Raw genomic sequence first — 16,447 nt, 5'->3', positions numbered from 1 at the left:
AAGGAAACAGGAGACGAAATATCTTAAAAACCCTAAATTAGGACAAGCATTATAAGTGCAGGTGGAAAGAAAAAAAGTGGTGTGTCATTATACGTTAATAATCAAACAACAGAGAAGGAAATCCCAAATGATGTAGGTGCCTGGTCATGTGGATGGAATTCCTGTAGACCACTGCGCCTCCATCCTGCCCTCAGAATTCACCTGCTTCTGCACAGAGAATGCCAGTGGACCAAGCTGAGAGAGATTAACGCGCACAGCCAGCTTTACCCAACCAGGTGTATGTGACACCTATCCAGGATCAGATCTTGAATGTCAGTGGTTTTATTAGCCACCAACCTGGCATTCATCAGCAACATTTTCAATTCAGGGAGGCTGTTGCCAAGGCTATCCAGGATGTTTCAGTTGGGGGGACAGTGAGATGCAACTAGCATTCTATTCCAAAAAGCTGCTGATATTGCACATTTGTAGCACAGTCATTGTTTTAAGATGTAGTTTTTAAATGCTTTGTGCTGTTGCTTTAGTTTCATTTTTCTATTTAAGTTGAATGAGCTTGAAGGGAGGTACAGTTTTTTGTTCTGTATATTCATTAAATATCTCCACCACTTTTTAATCACAGCACTCCAGTTACCTAATTTAGTAAGTTGGTCCTTAGCCTGAGCACAGACAGATGTATTTACATGCTTGCAGATGTTACTGAATAACTTTTTCTGTGTTGGTCCACAGGCCAAGATGGGGTTTCGAGAAGGTGAAGGACTTGGAAAATATGGCCAGGGGAGGCAGGAGATTGTTGAGGCCTCACAACAGAAAGGAAGACGAGGATTAGGGTTGACACTGAAAGGATTTGATGGAGAGGTGAACATTAACTGGCAGGATGAGCCAGAGGTTTGTATCATGTCTTCTATATTTGTATTATGTCTTTCCTTCTTGTCTACTGTTCTGCCATAATTTCCTTTTCAAATGTCCTGTTCATCCATTCTCTCAGTTTTTCTTGTATGTTGGAAAGGTCTGATGTATTTCCACTTATGTCACATGCTTAGGTAATGGCCATTACAAAATAACTCTAGGGATTTGCAGCCTGAAAACCAAAGACTAAATGTAGTATTAGTCCCACATAAAGTACCATACAATTTAATGAATGGGATTTATTAATTATAATTAATGCAAATCCCACTGATTTCTGTGGAACAAGTTCGGGCAGGACTGAAATTGTATAGTGTTTAGCTCCCACGTAAACCTTTGGCATTCTACTTCATCTTGCTTATTATTTTTTATTGTGGCCACAACAAAATGTTTTCCTGCTCATGTGTGGTGTTAAGAAATCATCAAGATTCTTAGAATCTTTATTTGAATTCATTCAGATTCATTATTTATTCAGTTTCATTGAGTGTCCAGCTAAAAAAAACCCAAAACTGTGTAGGAAATGGTTTTGGCATTTGTATCCAAGCACGAGATTATTTTTTTGCTGTAATACACAGTTCTCTTCTGAAATTTCCTTTTTCTTGTTTGCAGGCTAGTGCTTATGAGCAAGTGGATTGGTTCCCAGAATGCACCACTGAAATTCCAGATGCTGAGGAAATGAAGGATTGGATGACCATAGGGAAGGTATTTATAGTTGCAAAGCAAGGGGGGGGGGGGGAGTAAGCACTGAATGAATCAAGAATCCAAAAAGTTTGCTTAAGTCCACAGGTACTGTTGGATTTGCCAAAAAGATAATAGAATTTTAGGGTGATGTCTTTCTTCATGTGTAAGTACAAACAGGTCAAGACAAATCAAAATACTGTCTAAACATGATTAGGTATAATTAAAATTATGGAAGTATAGAGAAACAAATTAGTATGTTCAATAAAGGTAGCTGTATATTTATAAAAACATTTTGTTTAAAATTTCTGATGAGTTCAAAACTTTGCATTTTAGTACACTGGCCACAATGAGTTTCTAATGAAATGAATTCACAATTAAATGAATTCTCACTTACTGAGCATTTATAACATACTTATTCTGTCTATATTTCAAGGAGCTTGGGGTAGTTTACATGGGTCTATTTCCATTTTGTTTTCATAACAGCCCTGTAAGGTTGGTTAAAGTTAAAGAATTCTTGTCTCCCATTCATCAAGTGAACAGGGCCATAGGAATTTGAATGGAGAAGCCTAGAATAAATCACTATTTCTGTATTAACCTTAAATAAACAGAACAGCTTTTTTATTCTCTAACCAAAAGAAACTTTGCTGAGTGTTACAGCCTTGGATCCCAGGCAAGCAGATGAGTTGTATTCATTGCTTTTTGGCTCTTTCTTTTCTCCCTAAGTCCATATCTCCTAGTGAAATGGGTGGATTAATACACTTGAGTGTATTGGGGTAGCTGCCCCCATTCTTCAGTGTGAACTTGCAGTACAGTGGAACCTCGCCATACGTGGGGGCTCGTGCATGGCGGCGCGGAGGTGTGCAACAGGCGCGTGCGCCCATTCAACTGAATGGGACATGCTGCCCCTTCCGCCCCCAGCGGCTTGAGCGCGTACGCTCAAAGCCGCTTATAAAAAGTCCACGTATGCGGAGGCCCCACTGTATATATAAGCTTCATTCATTTAATTACTGCATTTGTGAAAGCTTGAGTAACTTGACAAGCTGTTTAAACATGACAGCAGGAAGCCACATTTTCTGCAGGGATGTTTTCATTTGGTCTAGAACTTTGCGTCTGGCAATGTTGCTCCTCAAAATTTACATATTTTGAAAAGCAACTGCCTAGCCCGAAGTATAAACAATAGCAGTAAAAGGGTTTTTTTCTCTCCTTTTCTTTACTCAGATGCTGGCAGTTCTTCTTAGCGACGTACTGGCAACTGCTGATGTATGCCAGAGATTCTTAGGGTGTTCATACAAAGCTGGCTTTCCCACTTTGGCTCATGTTGCACATGCACTATATTTACCACTGCTTCTGCATCTTGTGTGGATTTTGTGGCTGTTCATGCATTGAAAGCAGGAGTTAAGATAGGCACATTCTCCCTATATTTCTTTATACATGATTTCCGGTTGCTCTGAAACAGACTGAGAGTCTTGATCAGCATTGCACCAAACTTAAGCTCAAGTGGCTAAAACAAGCTTTTCTTTTTCTTTATTTTTGCACTTAGGAAGATGATTGAAAAACATAATCTCTCTGATATTTTGACTTGCTAGCAATGGTGGCTGGAATCCTGTATTGGATTTATGTATGTAATCTAGTTACAGTGCTGAGCAGCAAACCATGACCTGATACCTATCCCCCAATCCCTATTTACCAGCCACTGTGATTGATGGGGATCTGTTTCCTTGTCACTTGGGAAGCAGTTGATGCTGTTTGTCCTACCTGCTGACATGAGCACTTTCCAGTGTGAGAGGCAGAACCACGGTCCCTGAGTGGGGAGTGCTCATGTGAGAGGGATACGGGAATATCTGCCAGCTGTTTCCTGATTAACAGTGGAATAGATCACACTCGATCGCAGTAGCTATTGATTTGAAAGTGGGGTTTAGGGGACTATCCTGGTCCCTAGTTTAGGAGCTACATAGGGATCATAAATATATAACTGTCATTAATGCATAACTGTTGGTTATGCATTTGTAACTGCCATACAGGATTCCAGTCAGTGAATTTAAGAAAAGGCTCAGTGACTTTTTGAAAGTATTATTGACAAGCTTAGTCCTGCAAAATATATATTTTGCCCTCATCCTTTTAGTTTCTGTTGCCCTTCATCCAGGAACAAGATGCTGGTAATGATAGGTAGTGAAAATGCACTGGGGAAATTGTATATTTGACTGAAGCCTTTTGCCTTTGTGTCTGCCTTTTCTTGATCAAGAACCATGAGCTAAAACTGGTTGCATGTTCAGTTTTGCCCTTGATTTTTCAAAGTGTGAGAGGACCTTCTTTCTCACATTTCAATGAATCATACATGGGAAAAAGCTTGTCTGCAGTTCCAGTCCCCAAATCCTCTAATGGTGAAAGAAAATGCATTCTTCTTGAGTATAATATCCCAATCATTGAAGCCTGGCTTGCTTAATTCCCAATAATAGTGGGTGTAGGCTGACACAAGTTCACTGGCATCAGAAAAGCAGTATGCATGCACAGCCTTATCTCTTCAAGTCCTTGTTTTGCTTCCCAATATTTGTCTATTACAAGGGGGTGCTGAAAAGTTCTCGGCCCAGCCCACTTCCTAAAATCTGAGTGTTCACTGCACCCGCCCCAACCGTGGACTAGCCATCTGCAGTTTGAGCTTTCACGGATGGCAAGCCCCGGCTTTTTCAATGGGTGTGCATGCATAAGGTGGCGCAAATGGGAGTGTGCACCCATTGAAAAGAATGGGCCTTGCGACCCCATGTCTTTTGCTACCTGCAGGGGTGGGGTCCAGAATGGATCTCCGTGGATACCAAGGGCACACTGTTATTTTGTCACTGTAGCTTGAAAGAGTGTCCTTTTGTATTGTAAACTGCCAATTTGCAGTATCGTAGCTCTCATTTCTGAACTTTTTCAGATCATTAATAGTACCATGTCAATGAAAAATGTGGAATTTTCAAGTGTTGAACTCTGGGCCATCATGAAGTTCCTGTTGCTGCAGAAGAAAACTCTAAAGGAAATCCATGAGCGTATGATGCAAACATTGAGTAACAAGTGCCTGTCATACTCAGTTGTGAATATGTAGTGTGCCAACTTGAAGCATGGAGATTTTGAGACTGAAGATGCAGCAAGATCTGAGAGACCTTCAAGAATGTCAACTCCTGAGATTGTAGAGCGTGTTCATGACCAGATTTTGGCAGATCAGGAAATCTGAACTAAAACAATTGCTGAGACACAAGAGATATTCCCGGAACACATTGGGTTAATCATGAACAGTTGACTATTCAGAAATGTCTGAATGTTGACTAGAAATTAAATCGAGTGGATAACTCCAAGCTGATTTTGCAGCATTTTGAGTTATTTATTGATAATTTTTTGGATCTACTCATCACTCTTGAATAAACATGGTTACCTCACTGTGATCTGGAGACTAAACAACAATCCTTGCAGTGGTGGTACTAAAGTTCTCCATGGTCAAAGAAATTCAAGCAGGAAAGGTCATGGGCACAGTTTTTTGGAATAAGGAAGGTATTTTGATGATTATCTTTAGAAGGACCAAACAGTTATTTCAGAATACTGCTCTTGGTGTTCCGATTAAAGGAGTCATTAAAGGAAAAACAGCAAAGGATGTTCTCTTTTTTTCAGGACAGTGCACCTGCTCATAGAACTGGGAAGATGGTGGATGTTTTGAAGAATTGGGGTTTTGAGTGCATAGGACATCCACCCTACTCATTAGATCTTGTTCCATTTGACTTTTTCTTGTTTCCAAACCTTAAAAAGAGCTTGAAAGGAAGGAACATTTTGAATGATTCAGAGGTGATAGCAGCATCAGGGTAGTATTTCAGTCATCAGACACCAGAAAACTTTTTTTTGGAAGGGCTAAAGAAACTTGTGCATTGAACTTCAGGGTGAATATGTGGAATAGCATGAAAGTTCAAGGCTCTAGATTATTCTCTTATTTTTCAGGTTGATAATTTTTCAGCACCCCCTTGTATTATAGATTCTTTATGTGGTGTAAGAAACATAATACATATGATAATGTAGAATGTAATTTATATTATGAGGATAAAAGACACTGGCTTTGTTTGCCAAATTTTTATTACTAAACCCAGCCACCTCACTTACTTTGGGATAAGTGTCAGTTGTAAGTGATACTGCAAGGAATGTGCCACAGTTTCAGCCTGAGAAGAGGTATACATCTCCTATTGGTGGATTTTCTCTTTATTTTCTTGAGGCATGCCCTATCTTTATTGCCATTTCCTTTTAAGTCATAGTGATTCTTTTGTGTAGTAAAGTTGGTGGCTAGATTTCCTTATTTTGCCACTGCTGTTTCATGTGCTTGCAAAAAAGGTATGGTGAAGTTGGTGTTGGGTCTTACATTTGTTCCACTGTAATGATGACCTTCTGGTCACTAGAGCTTAAGTGTCATGGCAGGTTGCTTAATTAAGAGAAAGAATTTCAAGTGATTAATTCATTCCACCCCTTCTGCTGTTTTCTTTTCTAGAGGAAGCTAGTGATAGATGACGAAACAGAATTCTGTGGAGAAGAACTTTTGCATAATATGCTCCGATGCAAGGTACATTTTGCTTGTTAAAATACATTATACCTATCAGAAAAAAAGTATGATAGAAAGATATGGAGGCTCAGAGACGTGGCTGCTTTGAGACATTTGGGGGAAGGTGGCAAAGGCATGTAATCAGTTAGATATGAAGTGTTCATTTTCAGACTGGAATTGACTGGCTCAGATCCTGCTGAGGTACCCTTTTGTTTTTGATTGACTGTGAAATTATGATAATCTGTTCTTTCTAGCTTTGTCTTCTTCCATCGTGACACTATAGAGCAGGAGTTCCCAACCTATGCTCCGAGGAGCCCTTAGGGCTCCACATGCACTACCCAGGTGCTCTGCGGCTGCTCCAGGAAAATGAAAGAAATAAAAATTGAATTAAATTAAAGAATAATAATATATTTTATATATACTCGTAAACACCAATAACTTGTAAGACGTAGGGTAGGCCTCTTAAGGGCTCCACCATAGAAATAAGGGCTCTGTGAGTCAAAAAGGTGGAAGCCCCTGCTCTAGAGGTAGTTGTAGCATGGGGAAAATTTGCCGCTGCCACCACCTAAGCTGTGCTGTTTTGCTACCACTATTTACAGAATGATTTGTCTCTCATTGGGTTCCCTCCATAATAAGATTTGTGTAATTTGATGTTGCTTATTATAGCAATGATGAAAATGAAAAAAGTTCTGTCTGTCTGGCCCCTCCTTGTTACAGAGTGTCTTTGATGAGCTGGATGGAGAGGAAATGCGCCGAGCTCGTACAAGGTCCAACCCTTATGAAATGATCCGTGGAGCCTTCTTCCTAAACAGGTCAATGGAGGTTTTCTGATTTGCAGCCCTGAGGTCAGTAAAAGGGCAAGCTCTTAACAAGTGTCCAATTTACACTTCCAGAGCTGCAATGAAGATGGCAAACCTAGACTATGTCTTCGACTACATGTTTACAAACCCAAAGGATTCTCGTGGGGTGAGGGTTTCTCTCTATCTGTACATCTCAGGCACCTTTCCTGGATAGAGGAAGTGGGTTGGTAAAATCCTCAGAAGTTCTATTAAAATATTTAGTGATATTTAAACTATCCCAGTAGTTGGATGATGTAACAACAGTTGCTTTGGTTAGATGGGTTAGATGGGACAGTTAAGATGTTTTAATGTTCTTCCATCTTTGCAGAAACCGCTGATTAAAGAACGTGATGCAGAGCTCCTGTACTTTGCTGATGTATGTGCTGGCCCTGGTGGTTTCTCAGAGTATGTCCTTTGGAGGAAGAAGTGGCATGCAAAAGGTTTTGGCATGACCCTAAAAGGACCAAATGATTTCAAACTGGAGGATTTTTATGCTGCCTCCAGTGAACTCTTTGAACCTTACTATGGTAAGTGCACCAAGCCTTTATTGAGAATTTTCTTGGTAGGGGAAGTCTTTGGAAATGATTCTGTGCTAGGTAATTTTAATAACATGTTATCGCCAGATTTAAATTCCTTGCTTTCCTCATAGGTGAAGGAGGGATTGAAGGTGATGGGGACATCACCCGTCCTGAGAATATCACTGCCTTCCAGAATTTTGTGTTGGACAACACAGATCGGAAGGGGGTACATTTCTTAATGGCTGATGGGGTAAGTTCTTTATCTTTTTTGTTTACTCCCTGAGGTACTAAAGTCAGCAACTTAGCTTTTGTGCATTACGATATAACACTACCTATTATAAATATGATGGTATGCAGAGTTTATTGGAAAGAGAGTAACATTGGTTTACTTTTGGAAAAGGGTAAGGAATCATTTTGGTTTATTTTATTAGAATGGAAATCACTAATTGAAAATTAAATTTCTTTGGTATATCCCTTGGTGTATAGTTCCAGTGAGCAAAGGATAATTATCCGTGAACCAGCATCACACTCAAAAGTAAAGCAAATGTACCATTTATTGAAATGATAGACAAGATGGTGAAAACTAATATATGATTATAAAAGCAGTGAATAATATAAAAATATGAAGTCATAGTAATAATAATAATAGCAATAATAATGGTTGTAGCATAACAACTTAAGCAATTATAATGTGGCTAGCAAATATGAACATCAATACAACATCTAAAGCATAGCTACTGAAGATAAGAATTAAACTAGTTAAAATGTGACTAGAAGAAAGGGCTATGATGAAATAATGAAATAGTATTTAAGTCATAATGGATGGTAATTATGATAAATGAAAATCACCTCAAATATTAAGCATTAAATTCTAGCTTGGTCTAACATTTACTCTAGGCTAACAAATCTAAGCATTTTAAATATCAAGTATAAAAGAAATTCATATGTACTACTCATGTAGTCAGTTGAAGATTCTCAGACAGTTCCAATTAACAAGTTCAAAAAGAAATAAAAAATCTCTAGGCAATAGTTTTCGAAATATTTTAAAATTCAACAAAAATAAAAATATATAAAAGAGAAATAGATTTTCTCTAAACATGTAATCCAGTCTTTAAGAAAAGTTGAAATAAACCAAAAGAAATAACATAATGGCCACGGAGGATCTGCCTGAATTCAACGTAGATAATAAAGAAATTGAAATAGTTAAAGATTTGATCAAACGTTCATCAGAGTTGAGACTGCAGCCAAGAAATAACGAGAAGAGTAGGAATGGGAAGGGGAACCATGAAGGAACTAGACAAGATCTAAAGAGTAAAGAGTGGAGCACTAAAGTTAGAATCGTCCAAGCCATTATGGATAGATTGAATCAGAGAGGTCACAGGCCTGAATTTACAGGACTTAAGCAGAGCAGTGGTGGATAAAAAGTCTTGGAGATGTCTCATCCATGAGGGTCTACATGAGTCAGGCCAACGCAAAGGCAGTTAATAACAATAATAACATTTAAGAGCAAGTGGCCTCTTTCTCCATCTTGAAAGAGAGAAGACCTCAAGACAGCTGTTAAAAACAGCTTAAAGCCTCAAAATCCTAAGTAGAGATTTTCAGTAATAGTTTTTTTGTGGGCTTTTCGGGCCATGTGGCCATGTTCTAGAAGATTTTCTTCCTGACGTTTTGCCAGCATCTGTGGCTGGCATCTTCAGAGAATTCTCTGAAGATGCCAGCCACAGATGCTGGTGAAACGTCAGGGAGAAAATCTTCTAGAACATGGCCACATAGCCTGAAAAACCCACAAAAAATCATGGATGCTGGCCACGAAAGACTTCGACTTCACATTTTCAGTAATATTTTGCAGTCTGCACTGTTGTTTGTTTCAGCCACAAATATAAAAGATATTTTAGGGTGGTAACACCCCCAAACTTTTGCATATTTGACTAATTACACCATTTGTATTAAATTACTTCTGTAGTGATTAATTACTTCACTAAAGTTTACTAGACTTCATTGATGTGTCTTGTTTAATTGTGAAGTCTCTAGCTTCACTATCAAAACTCAAAAAAGACATAAATCATAGTGTTCTATTTGATCAGAGGAGAGTTATCGTGTGAAGGGGCCCAAAACAAGATTCACAAAGTCCCCCTGACTTTGGTAGTCACCCCCACATTTGTGACTTTTCTGACTCTTTTCCAAGGGACAGGCCTGTAATATTGCACTGAACTCAGGAGGCACGAGCCTCTGAAACTCAGTGCAAAGTTAGCAATGAACTCTGGCTGCACCCTCTTCTTTTCACTTCATACAGCATGAGCTACTGTTATCAGAAACAAGGGCATCCTTGCCTGTTCCTTGTAGCAGTTGTTCTAATTTGTTGTGAGTCATGTTGGGTCCCATGTTGGAAGAAAGGTGTAATATAAGTAAAATATGATTAAAACTAGATTGGAGCTGATCAGAATGGGTACGTGTGACAAGACACATGTGGCCCACATTGGTAGTATTTCCTTCCATGCTCCTTGTTTGTAAGTGTTATTGAGGAATGAGGTAAGACAAGATCTTTTTATGAGACAGATAATGCCCCCCCCCCCTTTCTTAACTTGGTACTGGGGGCGGGGGCAACTGCTGTTTCCTTCTCTTCCCTCCTTTCCATCTATCCATCTAAATGGCTGCCACTTTAGTCAAGCTGATCAGTTCTGGGAAGAAAAGAGGAATTCTATGTGTTCAGCACTTGTTCCTTTATTTGTCTGTTTTAAAAATATTTATATCCCCACCTTGTATCACAGGACATAAAGGCAGCATACAAATAAAATAAATTAAAAACAATTTAAAACAATTTAAATTTAAAGCAGCAGGAATAATTTAAAGAGTCTAAAATATACTGATGCTTAATTTAACAATTAAAACATTGTTTAAGAGTTAAACAGATTAAAACATTCAATGATATGAGCAAAACCATTCAGCCCAAATCTTTGGTAATTAAGAGGTAGCGTTGTAGGTAGATGTTGACTTGTCACACTCTCCGAAGAGGGGAAGGTCTCCCTTCATGAAGTGCAGTGGGTTGACATCTGGGCCAGAAAAGCTTGTGATGTGAAATGAAGTGATCTGTTGACAGCTAGGCCAAAAGTTTGTGAAGTGATACACAGGTCTCAGTTATGGAGAGCTTTGCACCAAGTTTCTCTCTATGTTTCAGGGTTTCTCTGTGGAGGGGCAGGAGAATATCCAGGAGATTCTAAGCAAACAACTGACACTATGCCAGTTTCTTACAGGACTCTCTGTTATACGAACAGGTAGTCTCCTACTTTGTTTTATCTATCTCCATATTTCCCTTTCTATCCCATGTAGTTGTTGTTGTTATTATTATTATTATTAACATTTATTTATAAAGCACTGTAAATTTACACAGCGCTGTACATACAATATTTTTAATTGAACGGTTCCCTGCCCTCAGGCTTACAATCTAAAAAGACACGACACAAAGGGAGTGTTGGTAGGGAAGGGGCCTCTCTAGTAGGATAATACATATAAAATACATAGCAATACAGGAAATGATTCAATAAAACAGGCAACAAAAGAACATCAAATAGCAAGTGACAGTTATGCAATGCCTGGGAACGCTGCCCTGAACAGGATGGTCTTCAACTCCGTTTTGAAGCTGGTTAAAGAGGTGATGGCTCTTGCTCGCGGGGGAAGAAGGTTCCAGGAGTGAGGGGCAGTGAGTGAAAAGGGGTGAATTCGAGATGGGGCAGAGGAAATCATGGGCTGGGACAGCAGACCTTGACTACCAAAACGGAGGGCCCTAGTAGGAAGGTGAGGAGAAATAAGGTCTGATAAGTAAGGAGGGGCCAGTCCATGGAGGGCTTTAAATGTCGACAGCAGAAGCTTATACTGAATGCGGAAAGGGAGGGGGAGCCAGTGAAGGGATGCCAGCACAGGAGAGATGTGGTCAGAGCGGTGGGTGGAAGTGATAATGCGTGAAGCTGAATGTTGGACAGAAATTAAAGGATGGAGGTGAAAAAGAGGAAGCCCAGCCAGGAGGACGTTACAGTAATCCAGTCGTGAGACCACTAGGGCATGGACCAGGATCTTGGCAGTAGAGGCGGAGAGATATGGTCGGATTTTGGCAATATTGTACAAAAAGAATCTACAAGCCTTGGCTGTGGTCTGGATCTGAGGGATACACGACAAAGAAGAATCAAAGATAAAACCAAGACTGCGGGCTTGCTGGACTGGTTGAATAGAAATGTTGTCCACAGAGACAGAAAAGGAGTGTTGAAGGGTGGGCTTAGGAGGAAAGACAAGAAGCTCCGTCTTGGACATGTTGAGCTTCAAACGCCGATGGTGCATCCACTGCGAGACAGCTGTGAGACAAGACGAGACTTGTTATCCATGTTCTGTCTAGTCTCTCGGTGCTGGTTTTTCTGTCCCTCTAACAATTAGGTAACACATTCCTCAAAATTAAATTTGGATCTGGAAACTGCCCTTTTGCCTATCAGCATATCTTCAGTTAAGGCAGTTGGCTTATTTTGAAATTCTTGTAGCAAGCTATGGTGATCTTAAGCTGTAGGAATTCTCATCATACTCTTGGGGATATTCATAAAGATAGCATACAGATAACTGTATCCATCTTAATTGGCAGATATTCCCAACTTCCTCCTTTTGGATCCTATTTTGTAAGAAAGGTGGGATATAACTTCAAATAAATAAATAAATAAAATTTGTTTTTAGGAAACTGAATCCAAGTGGTAAATGGGATTAACATTGTCTGCCTTGAGTGAATGAATGATTCCTGAAAATGTGCCTTGAAATGCTCAAGGTAATGCCCTGTGAGATCTCCTTAACATGGTCCCCCCAAGCCCATGATCAAGGGGAGCTACTTTGATAAATCATGTGGTAGAAATCATATGTTCAGATCACTGTTCAGCGACAAAGCTATTGTCTAGGACCTCTGGGCCAGCCACATTTACCTCAGAGATGTTTTGAGCTTAAAATATGATAATACATTGAATATGTAGTTTTTTTAAAATAGAAAATGGGGTACAATTTAGTAAGTAATAAAATTGTGTGCATGTATCTTTCTTTCTAAAACACTAGCTTTCTTTCTTCCCTTTTTTTAAAAAAAATTCTGCTCCAGGAGGTCACTTTCTCTGTAAAACTTTTGACCTGTTCACACCATTCAGTGTTGGCCTTGTGTACTTGCTGTATTGCTGCTTTGAGCATGTGTCAATCTTCAAACCTGTGACAAGCCGCCCTGCCAATTCTGAGAGGTGAGTCAGAGAAGTGTGACAGCTGAAGCACTTGGGAAGCACTTGCCTCTCTGAATACTACAGTTGCACGCTAAAAGGTTTGAAGTAGCTGGAGTTTTGGTGACAAGCTCTGCAATATGCTTCACCTGGAAACATATCATTTTTGGAAGAGGAGAAAGCAGAGGAGCTGCACTTGGGGGGGGGAGCTATGGGGGAAAAGAATATCTGACAGTTATGGGGCACTGTTGTCCACCTAACTTCCGGAGAGTTTTTTTGCTCTTTTTTTTTCTGTATAGCACATGTTTTCCGGGTTCAGCAAACACTTTAATGCAAGACAAAATATAAACATATGTTGGCCCATCTTACTGAAAAGTGAATCAGTTTATTTTTGTAGTTAGAGAGTCACTTGTAATCCTTCTGCTTTCACCAATTTTAAAACAAAATCAACCAAACAGGAAGTGGACTTCCAGTCACTTTTAGTTTTATGTTTTGAGGTTGGTATGGCTCAAAGCAGATCCCAGGATGTCAGATTAGTCCATGCTCTCTCAGAGCTTGCCCATCTATGGTTTAAGCTGTACCTTTCAACTTTGATCCCTGACATGTTAGTCTGAAATTTCCATCATCCCAAATTAGCCTGTCTGATTGGTGTTCTAAGTTGTGACTTAATAACATGAAAGGATTCAGGGTTTCAAGTCCCTGATGTTTAAGGCTGAATGTGATAAAATGATAATGCACTTTGTGCTACTAGTATAAATAGCCAATAAATGTGTCAAAAGATCATGATGTTACATGAACAAGCAGAGCCTGTCTTGCCTGCAGGTATGTGGTGTGTCGTGGATTGAAGTCTGGAACTGATGAGGTGAGAGACTACCTTTTCACAGTGAACATCAAACTCAACCAACTGCGCAACACAGACCAGGATGTAAACCTTGTTGTCCCCCTGGAAGTCATCAGAGGTGACCACGATTTCTATGATTACATGGTCAGATCAAATGAAAGGTAGGTGGGAGAGCAGCATTACAAAAAAAGAAAACCCGTAAGAGAAAGCACAGGATTTTGATGGCTTTTATAGTATTCTTTCTGCAAGTGACTTTTCTCAGGCTTACTTTCAAGGAATATTTCTCAGAGAATCCTTTATTTGGACATTGTTTGCAAGGGGGAAAAACCTGGCTGATGAGGCTATTAGACACACTTCTCTGTTGTTCAGACTAAATAGATGTGTGCGTTTGTCAATGGGTAAATACTGAAGTGGCATTTCTCATGTTAACTGCATCCCTTCCCTTCTACTCTAGTCTTATAGTCCAGGATTTGGGGATTTAATTACTGCTCCCCGAAAGTAATGTTTCCCAAATTCTGACCTCTGTGAGCTGAGTTGGAGACAGTTAATTGCAACATACACGTTTCGTTCATTCTCAGCTTCTGCATTTTTCTTAGTCCAAGGAAGAGGGGATAGGATGAGGCTGACTTTTTTCTGTACTCTGTGGTGCTGTTTTATCTTAGTAGAATTATGACATCATAAGAAATCATGCTGAGGTAATGACACCTTTGCTTTTGGATGGTTCAAGGTACATAAACTTTGTTTCATGCACAAAGTTATTACAAATATTGTGTACAAAATTATTTTCAGGCTATGTGTATAAGGTGTATGCAAAACATAAATAAATTTCATGTTTAGACTTGGGTCCCATCTCCATTATGTTCAGTACAGGTAAATATTTCAAGATCCAAAAAAAAATCCAAAATCCAAAACACTTCCGGTCCCAAGCATTTCATATAAGGAGACTCAGCCTATACTGTATTTTACCATGTGTGTCTTTATCTTATCTTGGCTTCTTGTCCAAACAATAATAGCCATAATATTTTTTGTGAGCCACTTTAGGTCTTATTTGGGAGAAGGCGGCATATAAATAAAATAAATAATAAATATAACTACTACAAAATAGGTTTTCTGAAACTCCTATTGTGAAGGAAGAGTGTAAGTGAAGTGCTTCCAAATGTTTCAATTATACTACTGCACTGTGGTTAGTTATAATATATCAGACCCCATTACTTTGGGTAATTCAGTCTTAATTCAGTATTGTGTATTATTTGCTTGTTTTTCATGCTTTTTTCTAATTCACTAAACCTTCAGATAACAAGTGTGGCTGGATGGCGTGTAACCTCCTCTAAAATAAACATTCTGTCTTCCAGATTCTGTGCTGTTCAGATCAAAGCACTGGCCAAAATCCGTGCCTTTGTTCAAGACACGTGAGTATATATATATATATATGTATATTAAAAACTGTTCTTAATTGGTCTGAGAGCAGTAATTAAACATTTTGCTAGGACATCGTTTGTGTTGCTTGAATTGGTATAGAATCAGTCTTACTGTGTACAACTTGCACTTGATGATAGGAAATTAAACACGGGATGAACAAACTTATGTACAGTACATGGAAGGCTGCAATCTAGAGAAAGTTAGTAAAATTAAATGTCTTTGAAGTCAGTGTGATCCAGTTTATTATGGTCTACAGTCTCCATTCATTTTACTTTTCTCTAGACAAATGCCAGTGTTTTCCTATGTTCACAGTCTTTAATTACTTTGAACTGCAGGTATCCCTAAGTTAACAAAGTGGATGTATTTCTGGGCATTACTTCTTTAACATAAAATTTGCTGCCAGAGTCAGAAATAACATGGAAAGACTAGGAATAAATGTATACACTACAGTAAAGAAGAACAGTACAACATGTTTCAGCAAACTTTTTATTCCAGAATAACAGTATGCACAACGCCCTGTGAGTCTGTGTTTCTCCAGTTATTCACCAACTTCCAATGCCCATACTGCTGAAAAGTCCTTCCAGCTAGACAGAGAACAAGGATGAAAAGGGAGGTGGATGGGTGTATAAAAAAACTTTGTAAAAAAGAGCATCACTATCAGAAGGTTAAACCTTGCATAAATAAACAAAAACGTTCAGAACTTTTGAGAGACCTCCTGAAGGCTTTTTTCTAAAAACAGTAGGCCCTTGGTATCTTCTGGGGTTTGGTTCCAGGACGAACCCCCCCCCCCCCCCCATGGATACCCAAATCTGGGGATGCTTAAGTCCCATTAAATACAATGGCATAGTGAAATGGTGCCCCTTATATAAAAATGCAAAATCAAGGTTTGCCTTTTGGAATTTGTATTTCTTTTGAATATCTTCAAGCTGTTGAAGACTGAATCTGTGGATAAGGACTCCATGGATATGGAGGTCTGACTGTACTGTACATCCAGGCATAAGTTTTCTTTCACCAACTTGCATTTTTCTTATTCTTTCCATTTTGGTGAAGAAATATCTAATGTAGTGGTGGGCAACTGTGGAAGACTAAGAGTCCACATTAACCCTTCAGGATTCCTTGGAGGGCAACACCCCTCACTTTACCTCCCCAAAAGAGCAGTTTTTTTAACATGCTGGGAAGCTAGCTAAAACATGCTGTTTTTTTTTAACATGCTGGCAGTCTTATTTGGTGTCCCCACTTTATACAGGTACAGTAAGGGATTCTGGAGTGACTGTTTCCTTTGCCTGCTGTAGGCAGACACACAACTACAGTAGGATCAGCTAGAGTAGAATCCCCTTCTTTCCAAGCTCAGGTTTTATTGCATTTATTACGGACTTGCTGCTGTAGGACTAATACTAAAAGTCTGTGTTTCTCCAGTTATTCACCAACTTCCAATGCCCATACTGCTGAAAAGTCCTTCCAGCTAGACAGAG

At 39.2% G+C, this 16,447-nt stretch overlaps 1 protein-coding gene across 3 annotated transcripts in view; it reads left to right on the top strand.

The window, feature by feature from the left end:
- Positions 1-16,447, top strand: part of CMTR1 (cap methyltransferase 1) — an 88,486-nt gene that overhangs the window by 13,432 nt on the left and 58,607 nt on the right. For 2 of the 3 annotated variants that reach the window (XR_016281702.1, XM_089529605.1), the window contains exons 4-15: positions 724-882; positions 1,510-1,602; positions 2,800-2,841; positions 6,083-6,154; positions 6,851-6,945; positions 7,027-7,099; positions 7,301-7,499; positions 7,622-7,740; positions 10,666-10,762; positions 12,607-12,739; positions 13,538-13,717; positions 14,909-14,965. Coding sequence is in view for 2 of the 3 variants with exons in the window: in XM_089529605.1 (XP_089385731.1) it covers positions 724-882; positions 1,510-1,602; positions 2,800-2,841; positions 6,083-6,154; positions 6,851-6,945; positions 7,027-7,099; positions 7,301-7,499; positions 7,622-7,740; positions 10,666-10,762; positions 12,607-12,739; positions 13,538-13,717; positions 14,909-14,965 (1,319 nt within the window). In the remaining variant the exon portion in view is untranslated. The remainder of the gene's footprint in view (positions 1-723; positions 883-1,509; positions 1,603-2,799; positions 2,842-6,082; positions 6,155-6,850; positions 6,946-7,026; positions 7,100-7,300; positions 7,500-7,621; positions 7,741-10,665; positions 10,763-12,606; positions 12,740-13,537; positions 13,718-14,908; positions 14,966-16,447) is intronic. The other variant, XM_089529607.1, reaches the window with a different exon arrangement.

The sequence above is a fragment of the Sceloporus occidentalis genome, unplaced genomic scaffold, assembly GCF_023333645.1.
Source record: "Sceloporus occidentalis isolate IW3139 unplaced genomic scaffold, rSceOcc1.0.p SCAF_6, whole genome shotgun sequence".
Taxonomy (NCBI): domain Eukaryota; kingdom Metazoa; phylum Chordata; class Lepidosauria; order Squamata; family Phrynosomatidae; genus Sceloporus; species Sceloporus occidentalis.
This window is presented reverse-complemented; position numbering and strand designations above follow the sequence as displayed.